Here is a 23,699-nt window from a genome sequence, read left to right on the forward strand (position 1 = left end):
CAGGAGGAATTGCGTTTTGCAGAAGAAAGCACTGTTTGCTTACAAAGGCAGCTGGCATGGCGATGGTCCTGGGAAGAGTCCCACAAGCAGGAGTCATGAAGTGTTGGACCTACTCTTCTTACAGGGTGAAGGAACCAGAGAAGAGAGTTCCTTCTGCAGAGGTAACCCTGCCTTGATGCTGGGGTTTTTGATCATGCCACCCAAATGCATGAAGGATAGCTTAGGGCTGGCTTTTGGGCACTCACCCCACCTCATGAGGAGGTGGTTTGCAGAAGAGATCTCTGGAACAGCCACCCTTTGAAGGTAGAAGACGACTGCTGTGCCCCAGAGGACCCTTTCCTTCATGGGGCTGTGGGTCTGAGCCACCCCTCTGGCTACATTACAGCCTGGCATAGGGGACACATTTATCTGCTCCCCAACATGTGGCACCTCAGGAGCCACACATTAACAGTGTTGTGTCCCCTCCACACCCCCAACCTGAGCACTGCTGTAGTGTAAGCACCTAATAATAAAATCTGCTATTGCATTCCTAAGACACCTGTCAGCCTGAGCACTAAGCGCTGGGGTAATAAATACTTGCTCAGCTATGCCTCTTCTCTGCCAGTTCTCCTGGCTCTGCCTGTTTTCATTAGTATTTCTTTTCTGTGGACACTGCAATTACACTCTGTTCCTCTTCAGGGCCCTTGTTCCAGGTTCAAATAGAGAAGTGATAATGCAGGGAAGCTTTTCACATCGCTGTTTATTTTTGTCTTCTGAGTCAGGAAGATCTTTTCAGGCTAGGACCAACCCTGCGCAGTTTTGATTGATGAAGGATTTGGGGGGGGGGGGGGGGGGAGGGGTGAAAACTTCAGGTTTCAGATTTTATGGTTTAAACCAGTGGTGGGGTCCTTCCTTGCTTGCTCTTTCTGAGGTCACAAGCTATGCTCCTTCCTCAGGAAGACATAAGTATGCAGCCTGTACCACTAAGATCTGTGGTAACTATCCATCTGCCACAACAGCTGTGAGCCCTGGCGCTTCCGAGCCTCTTCTGTCATCTGAATCTCTGAGCAAGGAGGAGGATTCAGCTGAATGCAGCAAATTCAAATGCGTAACTTTTTTGTTCAAGGTTGCAATATGTTTGGAGATATTGTCCCACCAGCAAGTCCCTGGTGCAGCATCCAGATGGTGCTCAGGGAATCTGGGGAAGGGCGTTTCGTTCCTTCTTCAGGCGTGGAAAACAACTGACGATGTCACTGGAGTTATTTGCTGCTCCTGCTATTTCCCAGTGGTAATTGAGGGGGTAAAAAGTCCTCATTGAATATGTGGGATTTGGGTAAATCATTGATATTTTTAACTAAAAAGTAGGCAAAAATGCAGGAAAAAAGCACAAGGGAACATAAAATGTTTCAAACTTAGTGCGATAGGAAGAGCTTCAGCATTTCTTGCATATAATTTTTCTTCTGCTTTTGCGTTTGAAGAGATTTACTTCATTTCAGATCTTCCTACCCAGTGAGAAAAATCCTTCTTTCTATTAGTTGCTAAATATAACTTCTCATGCATCCAAGGAGATGTCCAAATGAAGCCCCTACACCTTGAACTTCCTTGCCAGCAGACCACGCATTCACCTGGACACGTCACACTGTCAGAGTGATATGGCATGGCCAGCTATGTGCTATTAAATCTCCAAAACCAAGGTAGCCACAATCAAAACTCCCTGCAGCAAAGGTCTCTGGACCATGGTAAATCCCACATCATGCCTGGAAGCTGTTTAGGTGGACCACAGTGACAGTGGAGGTCATTGTAACAGCTGAACAGTACAGCAGGGTGGGTTGAACTGCCCACAACCTTTCCTGGGCACGCATTGGATTCAGCACATGGCCAAAGACATTTGGGCTAAGACTCCATGTTCTTATCCCCACCAGGGTCTCTTTAAGGCATGATTCAGCTGGAGAAGTGTTATGTGGTGGGTTGGATAAACCAGTGTCTTGGCCAAGGCCTCTTCTGGTTGCTCCTAGAGCAGCAGAAAGCCCAATTCATGTTGTAGATAGAGAAATGCCAAAGAAGAGCTCTACTGGAAAAGCAAAGTCTAGCCTTGGGCCACACACTGCAGGGAAAGAGCACACCTCAGGGTCTCCTTCTTGCCCACCCATCACACCACCACCATTCTGTCTTTGAGTTGGTTCCCACACTCCCCAGCCAATCTGCCTTGAACATACCTTGTGCCCTCCACTCCCCTGACGTTGGAAGGAAAGCATTTTATACACAACACGATGGGATCCATGGAATATTTTCAGGCTCTTTTATTTTCCCCAGACTATTTATTTTTCATGGGTAGTTTGTCTGCTTGTCACTGGGACAAACTCCCCAGATGTGCAGGTAGCCTGAAGCCCACAGGACTGGTTCCCTGGGCTCCCCATCCCTTTGTATGTCAACATCATTTGGCTTTGAGGAACAAACCATGGAAAAACAATGTCAAAGATTTTTTTAAAATATGAATTTTTTATTGTTTTGATCGGAGTTCGAGAGAGTGGGTAGAGTGGAAAAGCGGAGTGATTTAATTCAGTGAAGAGGTCTAGTCCTGCCTTATGTGTTAGATCAGGAGGTTAGTAGGTGGTCAGAAGAGTCCTCCTCCTGCACTCGGCTTGCTGATCATATTCATGTAGTTCTTGTTTCTGATGTTTTCTAATCTCTCTTCAGAACTTCACTGTAATTTTTGAGATATTTTTCTGTTGCTTTAACTTATTGAAAAAGCTAAAAGCTGAAAAAAATTGCAGGACTCAAAATCCTGCCAATTACAATGGGCAAATTTTTTTTTTCCAGCAAAGGTTGAAAAATACGATTCAAAAATACGAACAGGCATTGAACATTGCACTAAAAGCATTTGAAACACAAATCTCAGAAAGAGAAAGAGAGAGAGAAAAAAATAGAGGAGAAAGGTCACAGTTTTCGTGAGAAATCCCTTAAGAAAGTGGCTACCAGCTAGTCAATAGAGAAAATAAAGTCAACAAAAAAATTTTAAAAATGCATTTTTTTTCTAGTTGTTAATTATTTACAGTTGTAATAACAGGATTGTCATGCATTAAACTGCTGCCAGCTAGATTCTTTCTCATAATGGAGTAAAGAGAGTCTCATAAGATGGAAAACAAAGACGACATACCAGGGCACTGATTGAACCTGAGGCAGTGAAAATGAGTGTATTTTCTGGCGATTTGTTGCGTTGTGCTCTTTCCCATGATGGGCTGCCCTAGCGTGATGCTAATGCAACTTTCCCTAGAAAGAAGCAGCAGGTACCCTCACCTTCAGATAGGACATTCACCTGCTGGCTATCCCCAAGTCAGTTGACAGTAAAAATCTAGTTGATGAAGGAAAACTTGTGGCCACCTGACTAGATTTGGTGGGCTGAGAAACTCCCTCATGACAGCTGAGAGGAGCCCTTAACTCTAAATATAGCCTGGCAAAGGCAATGTGGCAATGACTCAGGTTTTCCAACTCTGCCCCTACTTTTTTGTGATTGCAAAAATCAAATTGTTCAATATATGATTGCTGTTACGTTTGCTGGGTACCCTGCAAAAAGACAGGAGGAATCGACAGACTTTTCAGGGGAAACAGAGTGCTGCTAGCAGTGTAACATGAGCCAAGGGACTTATCAAGTTGACAAGACCTTCAATCAGCAGTGAAGAGAAGAGCCAAGAGCCTTTGAAGACTGTGGGAGCATCCTGGCTCACACAGCAAACCTGGGACTAGGCTTCCCTCTCTAGGCAGATGGGATCATTAAAGCTGCATACAGAAGAGATCTGCACTGGTGGGAACCGGGACAGTGGGGAATAGGAAAGAGTAGCTAGAACATCATATTTTTTCCTAGAGTTTCATGAGCAAAAACCCCACTTGTGGTGAAGGATGACAGTCAAATGTTAGGACTAATCCAAGCCTAAGGCAGGCATAGACCCAGAAAGAGAACCAGGTTGGTTTGCTTATGGGTGCTGACATCCTTCCTTCTCATGGCTGGGACACCACAAGGTACAGGTGGTGATTGCCACTGACCACAAGAGCCTTTCTCCAGCAGCAGAGGAAGGAATATAGGAGCTACAAGTGCAGTTGCAGGATCACTGCCTAAATGTTTCTCCTAAGACAAGGGAGACAAAGGGGTGACATTAAAGGAGCTGACACTGGGTACCATTGCTAGGGGCTGCACACTGCTCACTCACCACGGACCCACCACTCACAGGCTACCCAGCATCTGTCTTTGGTCCTGCTTGTGCTGAGGTGAGATCAGCTGCCAGTCCAGGACACAGTGGCAGCAAAGGCCTACGATTTTGCTGATCCCTCTCACAATTAGCACACAGTCATGTATCAACACATCCCACCTGGGTGAGCAGCAAGCAGCAGCCAAGTGCCAGCACTTCCCTTTGCTTTGCAGAAGAGCACAAGCTGAAGTGCAGCCCCTACCTGCGGTGTTCCACTGGCCAGGGACAGCTGGAACGGATCCCACCAGGTTTTGTGCTCCCTCCTGAAGAAGGCTCAGGGTGGAGACCTCACATTCCTTTGCAACACTCAGCTACACGTTTCCTGGTTGTGCTCTGGGGTGCGGACAACTTATGTCATTGCTTATGACATTAAGCTGTTGAAAAGCCATGCGGTCTTCCTGGGACCGTCCTAGTGTCCAGGGCAGGACAAGGGCTGTGTTGGAGAAGTTATAACACCTGGGACTAAGTTTTTCTGAAAGGTGCTGGGCAGCGCTGCCAGCAGTGACCTTGGTCCAGGCAGCATGCCTGCACCGAGACCCTAGTGTGGAGAGAGGCTCTTCTCCCTTGCTCTCTTTGTTCCCTGTGCTTCCCAAAGCCATCTGAAGACCAGCAGAGACACATGCACCTCCTTCCAGAAGATTTAGCAAAGAGAATGAGAGGGAAGCAAAATAATTGAAAGTGGCCATTTTATCTTTCAAAGAGAAAGAGGTTTGACTTTTAGATATACAGAGTTTGAGAGCATAAATATACACATGCACATGCACATATATAGATATGTAAAAACCTTTGGCTGACTGAACAAGGTCAAACAGTAAATATTCATACCTGGGAGCCATCAATCTCATCTGTACTGTGACCTCTTGCCAAAAATGCCTTCAGGAGTAGTTTAGCTTGATATGGAGAGAGGATTGGTGAATTGTTTCATTTTTTTTCTGCCTACTTTGACATTAATAGAGCATTTATATTTTCATGAATGTGCCCCTCACCCTGTCTGAGCCCTCCCCACCCTCATCAGCCACCAAGGAGTGAGGTGGTTCCAGTCTGCAAAACCCACACAGATATTTGATCAGGTGGGTTAAACTGTGGCCCCAGAGAGGCACAGAATTTGGGGAACAGGGCTGGCCTTATGCTGCATGCTGCAACGGTCCAGTCCCATGGCCCCACAGTGGCTCTGGAAGGGGGGCACTAGCATGTCCCTGCCAAACAGTTCCCCAGGTGAGCCCACTGGGAGCCGCCTGGTCCTCTCCTGCTCATGGCATGCCCTGACAAGCTAGGAGAGAGTGGTACCTGTCCTCAGTAGCCACTCGCCTTTGACCATGATCCTTCCTTTAACAGCAATGTGTGTTTAACTGCTCTGTTCTTCCAGCAGCTGCAAAGAGCACTGCACAGAGGCTGTTTCTACAGCACCCTCTGGAAGAGGCAACGGCTCCAGATTTCTAAAAGGTCTCAGAGAGGTTCTTAGCAGAACAGAGGGTCTTCCCATGTGAGGTGGTCTGGAGCAGGAAAAACCCCTTCCTGGTATGTGATGTAGCCCTATAATCCTCCTCAAGGGATGGCTGAAAGGAATCCAAGATATGGACACAGGAAATTAAGGCAGCAGATGAGAAATTAATGCACCTTGCATCTATAGGATAGGCTTGCAGGAACAGGCTGGTTTGCATGCACAGCTTGTGTCTGGGAACAGCAAGCATGGGGTCTGCTTACGCCAGGGATGTCCTACAGCAAACAAACTAGGACCCTGCCAGTGCCACCAAGCTGGTGGGCATCAGGACAGGGTTGACCTGTGTTTGCCACAGCACTTGCCTGCAAAACCTAGGGACTGGCGAAGCCAGCTTTGCTTATGTTGAGCTCAGTTAATGGAGAAGAAGCGGAAGCTCTGTCTTGGCTGTCACAGTCCTTCTTGGTGATGTTCAAGAAGCTTTTGAGACATTGTATGGGGGTAACTCTACAGCCCTTTGGAGGAACAGGTGGCACCAAGGGACCACTTCTCCCCCATCCGTCTCATGTCACCCCACAGAATGTCACAGCATTAACACGGTGCTTGCAGCCACTACATGCCGCCTCCCCTGCCCGCTTGGAGGTCCTCAGCCAAACCATCCGCTGCCTCCTTGCGGCACAGACCTCCCGAAAGCTGCACTGCTTTTGCCCATGTACAGTTTCAGAGGAGGGAAGAGGCAAGCTGCCAGCACCAAATGTCCCTCTGACATTTTCAGGAGGAATGCAACTGCAGGCTTGGACTGCACTGTGTGTGTCCCAGGTGGTGCAAGCTACAAAACAGGAGCGCAGACTGAACAGGTCATTTTTATCACCCCCAAAGCCTTCTAATTCCTGCCTGGGGGACTCTCATCAACTCAGGAAGACTTTGGACCTTGCCAGAAGAAAAGCAATATTGGAGTATTGAGGTTCACAGCAAAATGAAGTGCCCACTCTGTACACCTGCGGATAAAACTATTAATGGCCCTGTACAGATCTATTTCTATACAGGACCAATTATAAAAATGGAGCCCTTAGATACTATCACAGCAAGCAGTGAACCCCAGTAACTGATGCTAGGTTAGCTGTGGCCCGGCCTGCCCTTAGAAGAAGCCCCCATCAGCAGCCTCATGTTAGCTGGAAAGGAAATATCCCAATTTGAGCTGCTGTCAGATTTAAAGAAAAAAAAGAACATTATCTTCTCTGTGATGTCTGCTGGCAGGAGATGTTAAACCGTTTATTTATAACAATCTTCCCGAAATGCTTCTCTGCTTGGAAGCCAAACTACAAATCCTGTTTGGTTTGTTGTCTTTAACCAAAGGATGCCGGTATTTCTGCTTCCAGCTGGCAGAAAGACTTGGAGACAGTGCCAGGCTTTGGTGGGAATAGACTTGGCTTTCAAGGCATGTTAACACAGATCCAGGAAGGCAGCCTTTTATCAGGCAGAGTGCAAAGTTTTTGGAGTCAGGAAGAGCAAAGATGAGCCAGAAGACAAGTGTCACTGGCAAGCCAGCTCAATGAGCTGTGTCCTGGGGAGGGACAAGAGTCTCAGCATCGCAGGGAGGGAAGGAATAGGGGAAGAGACAGGCAGGAGATTCACCCCGACAGTTCAGCGAGACAGATCGGATCACCCGCAGGAAGGGAGGAGGCTCAGATGCTGCCCTGATGCTGTGCATGGCACCTTGAGCATCACCCTGCGGCACTGATCCTGCGCGGCCCTGGGCAGGCAGCAAAGGCAGCGCCTACAGGTACTTGGGCTGCTGAGAAGCCAATGGCAAGACCTGACAACTTACAGAGAGCTCTACGATGCAGGCACCAACAGACACAGGAACATATAGTGAGCTGATGCGCAGTAGGATGTGGCCTTCGGGGTAGAGGGGATTTTGGGAAATGCCCAGGCTAGGAGAGGAGACCACCTCTGCACTGGAGCCAGCTCGAGTCAGCCAAGTCACTGGATCCTGTATTTAAACTTGCCTTTGATGTAATTCTGTTAGTAAACACAATATACTTTTTGTTACCATTTTATTGTGTTTGTTTTGCTTTTTATAGGGTTTCTATTCCATTCACTTATGCCTGAGTATTATAGTGACATGAATGTTTTATGAGATACATTTCATCTAGCTTATTTAAGAAAATGACATCCAAGTAGTTTCCAACACAAACAGCCTCACAGCTGGTTAGCATAGCACTTCCTGCCAGAAAGCCCAGGGAGCAGGACAGCAGCAATGGCACTCACCATGGTGCAAGTGTGGAGGGAGCACGGGGGCCTTGGTGGCGAGGGGTATGGGGCCACAGTGGGGCAGTGCTGGGGCAGCCAGGCTGTTGGAGCGGGGTGGCTGCAGCAGGAGGCCAGTGCCAGGAGGAACCGGGTGCCCTATGTGCAAAAGCAGCTGGGATGTGCACCCTGCCCACGGAAGGGCTGGGGACGGTGCACCCTCCCTCTGGTCCTCCAACCCCATGCTGGGTGCAAAGGGGGAGCTCCCAGGCCTTCCCTTCCTCACCACCCAGCGGGAAGCCCTTGGGGATGAAAGGCACTGTAGAAATTTCATGGGTGGTTTGGGGTGCGGATGCTGTGGGGGAGGATAGGAAGACAGCTGGTTTCCTCAGCATAGGCTTGGTGGGGGCGTTGCCCCTTCTTGCCCAATGCTGCCTGCTAGTGTGGATGTGCTCATGGACTGAACACAGTGGGGCTGAGTCTGAGCTCCTCTCCTCACTGCAGCTGTAGGCAGGGGGAGCGACTGCACTGCTGTTAAGCCAGCGAGGTTGGTAAAGGATGGGCAGGACACACACCAATGCCATCCATGCTTGCCCCTGGCCTTTCCTGCTCCGTCCTGCCATCCCCATGGATATTCCAGGTGGGCCAAATCCTGTGCATTGTGCTCAGCCCCGCTCCTGCACAGGCAGGGGGAAACTGAGCTTCGCACAGTGGCTCAAAGCAATGCTGAAGACATCACCATGGGGGTGCTGGAGCCTCAGCCTGGCTGCATGCACCTGAAACATGCTGGGGGCAGCTCAGTGGGGCAGCCAGAGGGTCAGAGAGAAGCCTAGGAAAGATGGGGTGCATCCCACCCTGGGAACAGGGCTGCTGACAGGATCAGGGCTTTCCACAAGCTGGGGACGAGAACTCACCAGGCACAGGATGTCCTTCCTCATAGCAGGACAGTGTGTCCATGGGTCCAGGCATCAGGGAGGGAGGACAAATGGCTTGAATGCCACTATCTCATGCTGCTGCTGGGAAGGGGACAACCACTGGTTTGGGTCCTTGACTGTGGTGGCCGGGAAGAGAGAAAAAGCCTCTCTTCAAGGCACTGGAGGGCTTTCCTTGGAAGAGTGTGCAGGTGTTACAGCTGGATCTTATCTCAGTGGCTTTGTGGGATGGCACCTGGCTCATGAGTATCACCCTGCTGTTTCAAAGATCCCCTTCTTCTGTTCTCCCTTGGTGCTGAGGATGCTCAGCCGCATCTGTTCACCAGGAGCAGGGAGGTACTTGGGGACTGACTGTCCCCTGACCCACCCCCACAGGTGGCAGAGTGGGCCCTGGCGTGTCCCATGGGAAACAGCCTGCACCTGAGCTGGCCCAAACCAACATCGCTGCTGCTCTGGTGCACTGGCGCAGAGATGCACCATGAGCTGGACTCCCCGAGGCTCTGCTCCTCCCCGTCAGTGTGGCTTACCTGAGAGGCAAGGACTTCTCTGCCTAAATCCACCCATGAGCAGTGAGGTACTATTGAGGGCTGATGAGTAGCCAAAGGAAGATGAATGGGGAGCTGGAAGAAGGGGATGGGACAGAGAGGAGATGCCAAGAAGTATAAGTGGATGGGGCCAAGAGAAAGTGATAAACCACCCATCTGAACACAAACTCTATGGCTTTCAGTGCTGATGCTGTATGCACATGGCCTCACAGGCACTATCTCCTCCAAGGCATTATAAAGCTCCTTTCTTGAATTCCTGACTGACCCTGAAAAAAATTATTTCTCGATAGGAACCACCCCACCCTCTGACATGAATTGCGCCAAGAGCGCAGACAGACAAGACCTTTCTCACCTGCTCTTGTCTGGGGAGAGACATGGAGGAAACCAGCAGCTGGGTTTGGTGAAGACACAGAGGAAGAAGGCCTGTAGATGTGGACATCTACAAGATGCAGCCACCCTGTTCCACCCCAGCAATGGCTTCACTGACCACAGCAGTGGTGGGTTCACCCCCAGCAGACATTGGGCTACAAGCTGTCCCATTCTGCACTGCTCCCTCAATGGACCAGCTCACTTGCATCCACAGCCTGGGGAGTACCACCTAGCATAAAGTGCCAGGCACTGAAGAGCAGACCAGCTGACTGACTCTGGAGGCCTCCACATCCTTGAGCGCAGCCTACCAGGAGCATCCACAATGCTAGGGCAGTACATCACAGAAGAGGATGAGGGGGGCAGACCACAGTAGCAGCCCCTAGCAGAGTAAAGAATGGAATGGCAGTGGCATGCAGACCATGGGAATGGCAGGAGGTGGAGGAGGAGAGATGGAAGCACAGGGTGACTTGGACAGATGGGGGATATCAGACTCACGAAGTTAGAGGCACAACTTGTTATGATCCTTTTTTTTTTTCCTTTCGTCACCAAAGTAAAACGAAACTGAAGTATATGGGATTAAATTAAAATCACAGTTTTTTTACATTACAAAAGAACGATCTAATAGTAATAACAATAATAATAATATCAAATGAACAATAATAATTAAAACAGGAAAGAAGAAAACCTGGAGAATTCCTGCCTGGATGGTGCTTACTGATGGAATGTTTGTGTGACCGGTTTTATTGTTTGGGGATCATTCCCTTGATAGCTGACTCCCGATTTACATACGTGGCCCAGTAGACTAAGTTGAAAATGGCAAAGAGGACTGGAAAGATGATGCGGGACATCTTGTCTACCTTGCTGACGCTGTTGTATGTCTTCTTACTCTCTGGGAGCTTCTCCTCTATGCGGGGAATCTTGGAGGGGACGTTGGTGGCAGTAGCAGTGGCAGCAGCGCTCTTTGAGATGGTGGGCAGGCCGGGGTCCTTGGCAATGTTGAGGGCATATGTGGTGCCAACAATGTTGTAGGTGTTGTTGGTTTTCTTCGCTAGTGCCACTGGCTCTTTTTTCTAGAGAAGGTGGAAGGAAAAAACATAATAGAGATGAAGTAACCGTAGAATTGCATGGAGAACATTTTGTCCTTTGAGTTTCCCTGCTTGCTCAGATGAGAAGATGGAAAAGGGTGTGAGGAGCAAGAGACCAGGAAGAAGATATTGTGGAAGGGAAGGCGGATGTGGTGAGAAGATGGCCAGAACCCACGATATCTGCCACTTGAGGGCTGCTAGGGCATAAGGGCGTGTGGGACTAGGGTGGATCAGCTACTATGTGTAAGCCTGGCATGCAGCACGTAGCACAAAGAGGTCCTGGCCTGGCAGCTAGGTCCTACTGCTAGTCAAATAACTGAAGCCACATAGCTGGGTTTGTAGCTTCCTTGCAGCACCTTCGATCGCAGTAGTGGTATAGAAAGGTGTGTGCAGCTGCACTTGAGCAGTAGCTGCCCCAGATGGGTGACTCCTTGACTGGCAGAGTGCTGCCAGGTCTATGTTGCGTATTGCCAGGTCAGTATGAGTGAATGCAGGCTCAAACAATACAGAGTCCTTGTTTTCTCTCTCAATTGGGCAGTGTTTTCTGCTGCATGTACGGTTCAGCCATGGAGAGATGATGCAGGAACGTAGTCTTTAGAAAAGAATGACACCCCATGTGGTCATCTTGGGGGAAGAACTTGATTTTCTGCTTTGCTGGCCTGCTTCCTGGGTCAGGTGAGAGGAGGAGACATCACACAGGATTATAGTTCTCTTTTTTTTTTTTTTTTTTTAGCAGAAAGCCCGTGGCTTTAAGAATATGGGTGACAGCATCACAATATTTTTGCACCATATTACAAGACTGTATCATATCATCAGTGCCCCTCACAGGAATACCTCACAATTTAACACCATGATGTCCAAAATGCCTCTGGGACCCTTTAGGGGACCTCATGACCTACCCAGGTAAGATACAGAACAGATGGAAGGCATTTGCACTAGCCCTGGATTTCGGGATTGCTCGACATGGCACAGTAGGGCAGAGGGAAGCCTTTCATCTTGCCTTCATATCTAAGGGTTGCTGCAAATCAAGGGAGTTAAGTTCACTCCTCCCACCAGGCTCCAGAGACAGCCATGCTGTCCACACTGAAAGGAGCAGAGCTTGCATAGTAAATGGAAAAAGAGGCACTTATGTGTCAGACATGATGCAGTGAAGGATGATGGAAGATGCTGAAGACAGTTCAGATGTTGATGAAGATGAATGGACAGGAAGACAGAGCTAGGAAGTCATGATAGGCATTGCCCCCGCTCTGGGGATCTTCCTGTTGCTGTCAGGGACCTCAGACCAGCTGCACCGTAGACCATAAAGCAATCCAGGTCTACCAAGAGAAGCCCATTGAATGAAATCTATTCATATGCAGACATCAGGCACACTACACATCCCAGCACTCATGTACTCTGTGCGGTGTTCACTGTAACTACACCAAGAGCTAGCATTAGACACAGCAATGACTCCTGGTGGGAATCTAATATCTAAACTCAGAACAAGGTGTGACTTTTGATCCCATTTTCTATTCAAAAGCAACTGAAACACAAGATAAGGCTCATCCAGGCATTTCCCAGGGGTGCTTGGCATGATCTTGAATTACATGTGAGGGAACCACATACAAAGTGATTGTCAGGAGAAGGGGAGAGCGTGCAGCCAGCAGGACCTGTTCATCTCCCCACCCTGGCCTGGGAATTGGTAGCAGGCAGCATCACTGGGTAGCACTGGGAGTTGGAAAGGCCAGATTTGCCCATTCTGCTCTGCAGAGATACTCCGAGGGCTATAGCTTTCATGCTGTACTTTAAATGTCTCCACAATCACCATGGATATTTCTGGTTACCTTAGGAAATGAATTTTCCACAGTGATTTTCAGAGGGACACTAAAAGCAGACTTCTGTGCAATCTTTAAACCCTTCTCCAATAACATCATAGCCAAGCCTGCAGCCTCATAATAATGCCAGCAATTACAGAAATTAACTTGCTGTTAGAAGGAGGTCTAAATGTCTTCAGACTCCAGATCAGACTAAACCACTGATCAGACCATATTCATAGTCTTTTATGGGAGAGGGTATTGTGATCTTTAACAATTAACTGAGCGCATCATTAGAGCCATGTTAACTTGTACCCCCTGCACAGCAGGTGAACTTTTCCTGCTAAAGAGCTGACAAGAAGCAAATAAAGGGCTAAAGATGTTTCACCTTCTAAAACATTTAAATATGCTTAAGTATGATTACTTATTAACACAGCTACAGGAGGTAATAAAATAATTAATAATCAGTAATGAAATGAAAAACAGATTGTTGCTCGCAGAATGTAATTTGAAGTGCACTGTGATTATTTTAGAATTAATCAGCCACGTTACTTGTTACAGGAGTAAGATAACTACAAGTGACATGACATTTCCAACCTGGCTAGCTTTTCTGCCCCAGAGCTTAGAAAGTGGATCCGTCTTGCCTGGCCAAGGCAACAGTAGGCTGAAACGGAGTAAAGTCAGGAAAATATGAATGTTGTGGCTGGTTACAGGAAGCTACTGCTCCTATTAGCGTGATCCAGAGTCCCCAAACATCAACTTGGGCTTCTCTGGACCTCAGATCAGGCTGTTCAGGAGTGCAGAGGAGTGCTTGGGAGCCTACAGCCAGGGCCTTTTGCCAGCTACCTATGGAGTCTTCTGCCCTGGTCAGAGCTGGGGGGCAGCCTGTGGGAAGCTCCCAGAGCACCTACACCAAGGCACATGTGTGTGCTCTGGATGTGCCCTGCTCCCAAGATGTTAGAAGAAATGGTTCAGCCTTAAGTTTACTGGGCTGTGCTTTATAAATAAGTGTTTCAGGCAAGATTTTGACAACCAAACAAAACAAAATGTGCTTATTGCTGTCAGCTGCCAAGTAGTCCCCAGCCTTTTCCCTGCACCTTTATCTGTGAGGAGTTCCATGTCCTACTGAATCAGAAGAAAAGAGTGGAAAAACAGAAGGAAATCCCACATTTCCTTTGAAAACTTGTCCTATTTCAAACATCTATGTTGCAAAAACAATTCCTGTGTTTATGGCCCAGTATGGGCACAGGGAACCACTGCACAAAGCTGTCCCTGCGCTGCTCTCCTGAGGAAAAGCTGTGAAAGCTGGTCTAGAGATAACTATGTTCCCTGGATATTGCAGTCTGACAAGTTCTTCCACAACACACATACTGGAAAATAATAGCTTTTTTGTTAAATCTTTTTGTCTTCAAGCCTCTCTGTTGAGGCGCTAATGGATGAACCTCTAAATTATGGGAACTACTGATTCTGCCTATGATCTGCTGGAGAGTTAGTTCTCTGCACCTACTCCTTGGCCACAAATTTCGGTTGGAAGCACTAGCCCTCTGACAGGCCACTCTAAAGGTCACCATCACTAATATCTGCAGTATTTGAGAAGTGCAAGCTATCTGCCACTTGCCATTCTAGAGAAAAGTCACTTTAATGACCTCCAACCAGCTCTAGTCTCTGACATGCTTGTATCCTGTAATTCAAAGCCCAGCAACTGCAGTTTGCTGGTCCAGCAAACATGTCACTTCTTCCTCATGCCAGCCAAAGTTCCCCTCTGCAGTGTGCCAGAGACTTGATCCTATCAGAGAATAGCAGCAAAGTATTTTACACTGAGACGCCTGTACCCTGAGCAGAGCCAAAGGCTCCAAACAATGCAATCTTGCATTACAAGCAGGCTATGTCAATGCCAGGTTACTGTCAGCTGCTGGTGTAACCTTTTGCATCACTCATCCCTCCCATGTCTTCATTCAGATTATGTGGGACTGAGCCCAATGATCTTATGCTCCCTGGATCACCAGAAAAAGACTCAGAGGTTGGCTGGAGTCAATAATTAGCCCAACACACCACGCAGGTAGTGTTGAGAAAAAGAGTGTGACATGACGAAGAATGAACTCTAGTGAAGATGCTGAGAACAAAAATCACTTGCATTGCTATGGAGAGCTACAAATGATTTCCAGTGCAGTAGGACAAAGGACACATGGACTGCAGAGCATAATCAGGAAGGGAAAGTCCCAGCAAAAATGTATTTACTACAGTGAGACAGAAAAAAAAAGAGATGGGTCTGAACAACCCCGTGAGTCTGTAAGACTTCAAACTGGCTGAAAATGGTGGCCTGTCAAGGTTGGTTCTAGTTCCTCTCTATTGTCAAAGAGGGGATTGAAACACAGATGCCACAAATGGAAAGAAACAAAGGAGGAAGAAGAATGATTCCCAAGTGACCTGGATCAAGGGGCAAACTTCAGAATTGCTGAAGAGTGGGCTGGACAAAAAGTTAGGCTTTACTCAGTCAGTGGAAAAGGCACCTAGTGCAAATGGCAAGCATGCCTGTCTCTTCCAAAAAGAAAACCACGATGATCGTATCAACAGAGAGGTTTTGGAGGATGCTTTTTGGTGACTTTCTCTTAGTGAAAAGACATGTGAAAAGTATGTAAAAAGCCTGGACCTAACCTTCTCACCCTGCACTACAGGATTATCGTCTTAAGGGTGACAAGGATAAAGATCCAGGACTATTCCTCCAGCCAAAGTGTGTTCTTCCTTGTTTTCATGTGTCTGACTGCAGCTACTTGTATTGTTTTTGTTGCTTCTTGCCACCCAGGATTTCAAGGCAATGTCACACAAGTGCAATGTCACAGAAGTACAATGTCACACAGAGCTAAATCAGATTTTATGCATAGACGTGGTGTTGCAGACAGAAATGGGTTTAAGTAAGCGTCTTCCAAAGATCCAAAGCATCTTCCATCCTGAGGCACAGACAACACTTTTTTTGCAGGGAACTCCCTGGTAAATGCAGACTTCATGAGTTTCCCAGTGGCAAAGTCACCGTTAATAGCTGTCTCTCTGGATCCTCACTGTAACAGCCACTCAGGAAGTGACTTTGTTGGCTCCAGTGATGGCCATCCCTGTGCTTGGGATGGATGGGATGGATGGATCTCTGTTCAGACACAGCCCTCCTGTCCTGAAGTGGATCCTTTTAATGATATTTTGAGGATACTGGAGATAGCAAGCTTTGCTCATTACTGAAACCACTCATCTCTCAATCTCTTTGGCCTCTCATTCCTCCCCAACTACTGCCATCTCCCTACTTCCTCCTGATGACGTCTTTTTAAAAATCACCTTTACTAACAAGCTTTCCACATTCGATCCAGATACCTCTCTCCAATTTGATCTGCACCTCTAGGTTGGTTGCAGCCACTCTGCCATACAAAAAGAGAGGAAATCCTTCATCCACAATTAGTGATTACTGGTGGCAGGCAGGAAAGGCTTGGAAAATCTTTGGGTCCACGGAACATTAGTCAAATCTTATCAGAGTGCACACTAAAGGGAGTTTTAGGTGACATCTATGGTGATATCTGCCTGCCTTTCATTAGAGGAGAACTCCAGAGAATGTGCAGAGTACCTCTTAGCTAGAACCAGAACCCAACTGCTGCTATAGCCAGAATATCAGTGTGATCATTTATGATGCAGAGAACAGCAATTCACCAAGATCAGCCCATCATGTTAGATTCTACCTGAAAAAAATGCTCTGTTCCCATCTAAACCGATGGGTTGGCTGAAAGGGAGAAAGAAAGAATGGAACCAGCCCTGAGAGAGTTAACACGCTGGGAGTGCCTGTCAGCAACCAGCAGCTTTTGCAAGGTAGTGATTTCTTTCAAACGGGATGGGAAGCATTGCTGCTTCCTACACTTGAGGTGAGGGAAGGGCTGATGGTTATTGATTTTTTTTTTCATCTTCATGCAAGGAAACAATCAAACCTGGAATAAGGATCCTTGCCACCACATCAATAAAGAGCATTCTTTTAGGCTGAGGGAGAAGGCTCTCCAGAGACCAGGGCTCAGCCTGGGCTTGTCACTGGTAGTTTTATTCCTGGTACAAACACTTTAAAATGCCAATAGTTATTCTTCTGTCTCCTCTTTCTTTTGTAGTTTCAACCACATGGCTTGTCAATTGTTTCAAGAAGAGCTAATTAAAGGCTGAAACTGATCCAATGAGGCACCTTCATTGCGTAGCAAATTCACTGCTTGGAAATATTCAATGGAATAAAGATGAAAAGGAAATACGGTGACACATTGTATTCCCAAGCTCCCTGAAAGCTCAGTGATCTTCAGGGAGCTCTCTGAGCTGCAGAGACTGGGAGCGAGTTAGCCTTCTAAGATAAAGATGAGGGTTAGTTTGAAAAAGCATCCACAAATGTGGAGGCCTTCTCAGTTCTCCAGCCTGATACCAACTGCAGCAAACTCACAAAGAGCACTCCCACTGAAACACTCCTGGTCTTGCTTTGTTCTCTTGTTTGATTACCACGTGCACGAACATTCTGCATGCTCTTATCCTATCGTTTCAGCACTGTTAGTCTTGCAGTGCTGGGTCAATGCATAAATTGAGGAGTATGCTGCTTCTATGACAAAATGAAGCTTTTGAGCCTTTGCTGCTTTTTTGACTGTGCCCAGTTCACATAATTGCTTGAGGCTGTGTGAATCCTGACTTTGTGCTAATTAGCCCATGTCTGAAAGGGACATGGTTGCTTTGAGGACCTGTTCTGATCCTTCGCTCATGCCAACGACCCAGGAAAGGCTTCTCTCATCTCTAGAGGCCAGATTAGTGTTACTGTTCACAGTGGAAGTGAAGACCATCAACTGGCCTCCTCTGGAGTCTTTCTGCCATGAGTCTGTTGCTCAGAACACAGCTGCAAAAGCAAACAGATAGAGAAAGTCCAAGAAACACAAGAGAGAGGCATTCAACACCCAGTGATGGCTCTAGTTCTCCACGAAGTCTCTGTTCTCCTGCTTTGACCTCCATACCAGAGAGATGACTTGCTGTTGTGTTCCCCGAAGTTACAGCAATTCTACCAGGTATTTGCATACAGCCCCACAACAATTTTAAACAACACATTAAAATGCAAAGGAGAAAAATATAAAGGCTCCAGAACCAAGAACAAGGACAAAGCTGATTTTCAAATTAATTCAATAAATATAAACAAGGAGCAGCATGCTACAGTAAGCAATTTCTCTGTGCAGCTGAGATTAAATCACTTAGGAGGGAGGGGGCATGAGCACGGGTAGCAGTGGCTGCAGGAAGGAAACTGCCAGGGAGGGTGATCCCAAGCGAGAAGGGAAAATGTGGGTGATGCCAGGCATTAATTTACTGCCAGTTGCTGTTTCTGATTGCTTGCTTCCCACCCACCCTCTTTGCCTGAGCTTACAAAGCAAGAAGCTGCTGGCAGCTGTGGGCAACAGCACGAATGTTAGAGACCTCCTCATCATTGCACCATGCTTGCCCATGCTGGGGGAGACCTACAGTCGGGGATACCAGCCACAGGGGACACAGCAGAATGGGACCATTTCCATTGGCAAGGCTGGCAACCCATGGCATATTTGGGTTCGTGTGCCATGCTACCAGCATGGACCAGGGCATTTATGGGTTGGAGGGAGAAGAAAGGAGAGGGGAGACCACTGGTGGAGCAAGACCAAAACATGCATGCATTCATGTTTCCACCAGCAAATAGTCATGCAGAAGGACAGAGGGAAAAGCGAGCAGTCATGCCTGGGTGTTTTTCTGCAGCTAAGCACAGCGACCAGCCCTCCAAGCCCTTCCCGCCCTCGACCCTCAAGAACCGCTCCAGTTGAGACCTGAGCTGTGGACCCAGTAAGTAGCATCCAGCCTCCCGGAGTGCTGACGGGCTGCATGTTACCCACTACTGGCCGCAGTGCAGCTCTCTTGTGCAGCGTTTCTTCACTGCCCCCTCCTCCCTGACCCTGGCCACAGGGCTGACCTTCATCTCTTGGGCCTCCAGCACCTTTTTGCCATCCCAAGCCCAGCTGCGCTTGGTGAAGTAGTTGACAGTGGCAAATTCAATCAGCGCAGAAAACACAAAGGCGTAACAGACGGCTATGAACCAGTCCATGGCCGTCGCGTACGCCACTTTAGGTAACGAGTTTCTTGCGCTGATGCTTAGTGTGGTCATGGTGAGGACGGTGGTGACACCTGTGGAAACAGCAGGAGACAAGGATGGTGTGAGACCATACACTAATACCCACCCAGATTTTCCTCAAACCACACAGCTGGCATTTCCATCATGTAAATTTAGGAGCCATCCTCTAAGCCATGTTGCCCACACTCCTGCTGTAATTAAGGAAGCCTTACCCAGCACAAGTCTGTGGTGCAATTCATAGAATAACAAAACAGTCCAGGTTGGAAGGAAAGTCAGTTCGTCCAACCCCTGTTTGAATCAGGGCCAACTTCAGGTTGCTCAGGGCCTTCTCTGATTTAGTTTTGAATATCTCCAATTCATATAATCAATGGCAAACATCTGCATTCAGATTAGATTAATCTTCCCCAAACTCCATTGACTAGATTTCTGCTCACTATAAAAAAGTAGGCATAGGTAGGCACCTGTGTTCAATTCCTCATCTGCTAGTAGGGTAAGTTGCATGATGACCCAGCTCCCTTATAGAATATGCCATGGAGAAGCCTCTGGTTGCTTTTGCAAGGAAAGAAAAAAATAACAGTAAAAAGGACAGCTAGATGGTTGGGAACTTCATGGAGGACCAGAAACTGGCCACTCATGCAATATGGTTCTCAACATTTTAGAAATAGTGTCCTGTGACCTCCATGGATGGACACCTGGGATCCTGGGGCCTGCTGGCATGGCCAGGCACCTGTCAGTGACCCAAGCTGCCAGAATGAGTGTCACAATGATCTTAAAAAACCCGACCTGTTGCAAAATGCCTTTTAAAGCTTTTTTCATTAAAGCAAGCAACCATTGCTATCCATTTCCCCCAATAATGTGCTTTTCAATTAAAAATGCATTAAAAACTTTATAAAAATATTGACTAATTTTCACTTCCCTTAAGCCATACTCCTGGTAATTGAAGAGTTTCAATAATATTGTTGACAATACTTTCTGAGGGGCAAAAAAAAAGGGAATAAACAATTGGAGTTCTCATTATTTTCTTAACAGGAAAGCAAGGCAATTTGGGAGCAAAGACATTTTTTACAAAGGTAGGTTTCAATTTTTCAGTCAGCTCTTTGCTGCTCAATCATCTGAGCTGCTACTCAAGGAAACCTGACTAACTGAAAATCTCAGGATAACAGAAGGGAATTAAATATCCTCAGAGAAGGGCTCACTCCGGTGTTGGGAGTGCAGAGATACTCCAGAACTGATGCCCCCCACCCGGGGCACAGAAGGACATGGGGTCTGGGTGTGCACTCTGTGGGGTTTAGTTGCAAATGATTCACAGGTGAGTGAGAAAAGTTCATCAATGACTCTCTATATGCCTGACTTGGTCCCATTTTCCACATGATTTCTGTCTGAGCCCCCCCCCTTTTCCATTCTGTTGGATGAAAACACCAAAAAGTGGGTGCTAAGGGGCCATACCCCCTCTTTTTCACTGTTATCACTGTTGAACACAGTTCTTGCAGTTCAGATCATGCAAACCAGTCTGGCCATACCAACTGCCCAGCTGCACTCCACCTTGGGGATTGCTGTAGGATTCGCCTCACAGGGAAGGGAAGGCAATCCGGTGCTAATGGGGAGAAGCTGGGGTCAACTGTAAATTTTAAAACTTGTTCATGACCTACATTTCACAAGCCCCAGTGAACACAAAACCCATGATGATACCCTTCTAGTTCTTTTAGGAGGGTGCAAAACCACCTGTGACCCTCCCTGCATCTCATTCCAGTCCACAGCACTGGAACAAGGTCCAGGCCTGTGGAGATGGTCTGGAAAGGAGGAAAACAGCCTTGTTGGGTTTGTGGGAGTATTTCTATCATGACTCTTGCTACAGAGAAAATGCTTCATTATCTTTGAAACCACATTACTTTGTGTCTTATTCAAAACCACAAGCAGGTGGTACCATATATCTCTTCTCTTCTTGGTGACTTTTGTCCAATATACTCTCTGTTAAATGGTATCTACTGGGCACTGTCATTTCCAGGAAACACAATCCTGCAGCATCACACCTGGTCTGTGAGTGTGTGTGTGTAAATCCTGAACTGAAGGTCTTGGCAGGAAAGCACAAAGCAATTCTGTTATTAAATGTTTGTAAAAGCTATTAACACATGTGCAATGCCAGCCTGACACTTTGCCTCAAACAGGGGATCTGAAACCAGCTGAAGAAAATACAAACCATATATTTACCATGCAGTTATACTGCCTCAGCCCAGGAACTTATGTGGAGTTCTGACCAGGGGCACATCAATTTCAAAGGTAGAGCTTTAAATGCCTCCCCACGTACCTATCCTCTCCTTAACCCAAAAGCCAATATAGATAAGCAGACACAGCCAAATGCATATAATTAGATGATCAATACCTTCATTACTGTTAACATTTATGGCTTGGCTTGATGCACAAACATGGACAGGAGTATTTTTGTAGTGATTCACTGAAAATAGGGGCACTGGGAAGACACTGAGAGCTATTCTGGGAAATGGCCAGAAGCTTCACTGATGCCGGGCAAGGCCCAGAGAAGACCAGCTCTGATGCTCAGTCTATTTCCCATCATTTATGGTGCCTTTTTTTCCCAACCTGAGAGGATGCCCCCGTGCTCCCAGACTCACCAAAAACCGTTCTAGCAGGAACGGACTCCCTGTTAAGCCAGAAGGAGACCTGGGACAGGATGACCGTCATAATGCAGGGTAGGTAGGTCTGGATCACAAAGTACCCAATCTTCCTCTTGAGGTGGAAGTGTGTGGTCATGACGACATACTCCCCTGCAGAGATAGCTGGTTAGAGATGCTGAGCCACCAGTGCTTTCCAGGATGGGGCCAGCTGACCACCAATCCATCTCTAAACCACTCAAGATCTGTCCTGAACAAACTTTCAAGGTCTTAGATGGAATCACAGCATGTGTGTCATATTGTAACTGGCCGACATGCCCTGGTTTCTTACAGTACTCCAGGCCATCCTGACAGCCATGCAATGGAGGGATGCATGCTGCAGCACACTGTCGGCACTGACTTTGAATGTACTGCACACATACAACTGCTGTGCCATGCCAGGCGTGTGTCCCGGTGTAGCCTGGGTGACTTCCACATAGCATTTGTCCTTTCAAAACACTTCTCTGCAGACTTCTTTAGTTCACTAAAAAGTGGTTGTGGGACAAAAGCAAATCAATGCCAATAAACAACTGGGCAATAAGCTTTCCCTGTTTCACCCTAGGCACAAGATGCCCCTGGGGGGATCTCTCCTGACCCAGCTCTCATCCCTTTTGTGCTCCAGCCCAGGGAGCCACACTGTGGGTAAAATCCCTTAAGCCTAGAGAGACCCTAACATTGCTTCAGTAGGTTTTCAGGACAAAGGATTTTATTTTCTCTGATCCTGAAAATATTCCACTTTTCCTCACTGTAACCATCTCAAAAATCAGGGCAAGTTCTGTCATTAAAGGTCTGGGCTGTAAACCAAAGAAGCAGCTGTCCCTATTTTCCCTCAATGCCCTATTCCTCTACTCAAAGCTTTGGGTATTTTGCTGGATTATTGTGCCTTTTTGTTGTGAGTGTGGCTCTGCTAAATCATTACACACAGGAGCCTTTAGCAGCTTTCTTGCCACTTCAGGTTATTCTTCCGGACATTTTACTACAACTTAAGTAGAGAGATGGGCCAGATATTATGACATTTAGTTCCCTGGACTCCCCACATTTCCCCAAGGGAGGTGATATGACTTGTTACAGACAGACACTATTAAAATCAAGTGCACCAGAGAGGAAATATCCTCAAATGAGAGAACTACTGGTGCATACAGAAGAAAAAAAAAAAAAGGAAAAAAAAAGAAAGATGAGAGACATACATGAGATAACAGAAGCTATCGGTACCTGTATTCAGAGGGGAAGGGAGGAACAGCAGATGGAAGAGAAAGATGATTAATATCGGTCATTAATCAGAGGAAACATTTGTTTGGGGTAATCTTCTATTAGCTATGATAATATTTGTGTAAGCAGATGCAGTGAAAATCACACTCAACATCATGCTGCATTCGCCTCCCCTGCCCGCAATGCTCTCCTGAGGGACTAGAAAGGGATCCAAGACAAATGAACCCACAGTACCAAGAACCATCTGGGCAAGGTGGGGCAAATTTTCCACAAAATAGATCATTTTTAGATGCCTGAAATTAGTTTTCTAGAGGGTATGGGCGATAAGGCTCTTTCAGCGGAAACCACTAAAAGCTAAACCCTTTACTGCCTTGGTGACTGCTCCAGATGTTCCCAGACATACTCTCCAACAGCATGTGGCTCGGGAAGTACTGTGGTGCTCACTGCCCACAGATACTGCCTCTATAATTATGTCAGACTGTGGCATTCAAAGCCCATGAGTCCATCTCATCTGACAGTGTGCTCAGCCCATGCATCACATCATGGTCCCACAAGTACCTGTGCTGGATCGAACCATTTCTGTCCCAACAACATGGCCGAGCAGGTCATACTGGTTCAGGCGAGATCCACCCTTCGCTACTTCCACTGATTTATCCTTCCCTAGTGTCCAGGTGTAGATTACTTCCGTCTTTGTGTAGGCATCTGTGGAGGAGAAAGAAGAATGAGGTTTGTGCCTCTGCCTGACCTAAAATATACCAAAATTAGCCTCTAGCCAAATTGATCCCTGCTGTGCATTCCTCAGAGCCACATGGCTGAGCACAGCCAAGCATGGCCAGAGACCAAGGCAGTTCAGCAACCGTTAAATCAAATGAGCAAATGGAGCTGGGGTTTTCAGAAGGGAGCTGGAAGAGGGGGCAGAGCACTGTCGTTGAGACACACACTGTCCCCTTGACATGCTGAAACTGCAAGGGCTGGCTCCAAGCAGAGACAAGACAGGAAGGTGTCCAGACCAGCAGGTTGCTGGGGCAGCAGGATGGCCACAGCCCTGCCATGCCA

General features: G+C 47.3%; 1 protein-coding gene across 1 annotated transcript in view; it reads right to left on the reverse strand.

The window, feature by feature from the left end:
* Positions 1-2,411: 2,411 nt before the first annotated feature.
* The window catches only part of GABRA3 (gamma-aminobutyric acid type A receptor subunit alpha3), an 81,983-nt gene continuing 60,695 nt past the window's right edge, over positions 2,412-23,699 (reverse strand). The window contains exons 7-10 of the mRNA XM_054839326.1: positions 23,202-23,345; positions 21,396-21,548; positions 18,610-18,821; positions 2,412-10,827 (exon numbers count right to left, since the gene is read on the reverse strand). Of these exons, the coding sequence (XP_054695301.1) occupies positions 10,498-10,827; positions 18,610-18,821; positions 21,396-21,548; positions 23,202-23,345 (839 nt within the window). The 3' untranslated portion in view covers positions 2,412-10,497. The remainder of the gene's footprint in view (positions 10,828-18,609; positions 18,822-21,395; positions 21,549-23,201; positions 23,346-23,699) is intronic.

The sequence above is a fragment of the Grus americana genome, chromosome 12 (genome assembly GCF_028858705.1).
Source record: "Grus americana isolate bGruAme1 chromosome 12, bGruAme1.mat, whole genome shotgun sequence".
NCBI classification, from domain to species: domain Eukaryota; kingdom Metazoa; phylum Chordata; class Aves; order Gruiformes; family Gruidae; genus Grus; species Grus americana.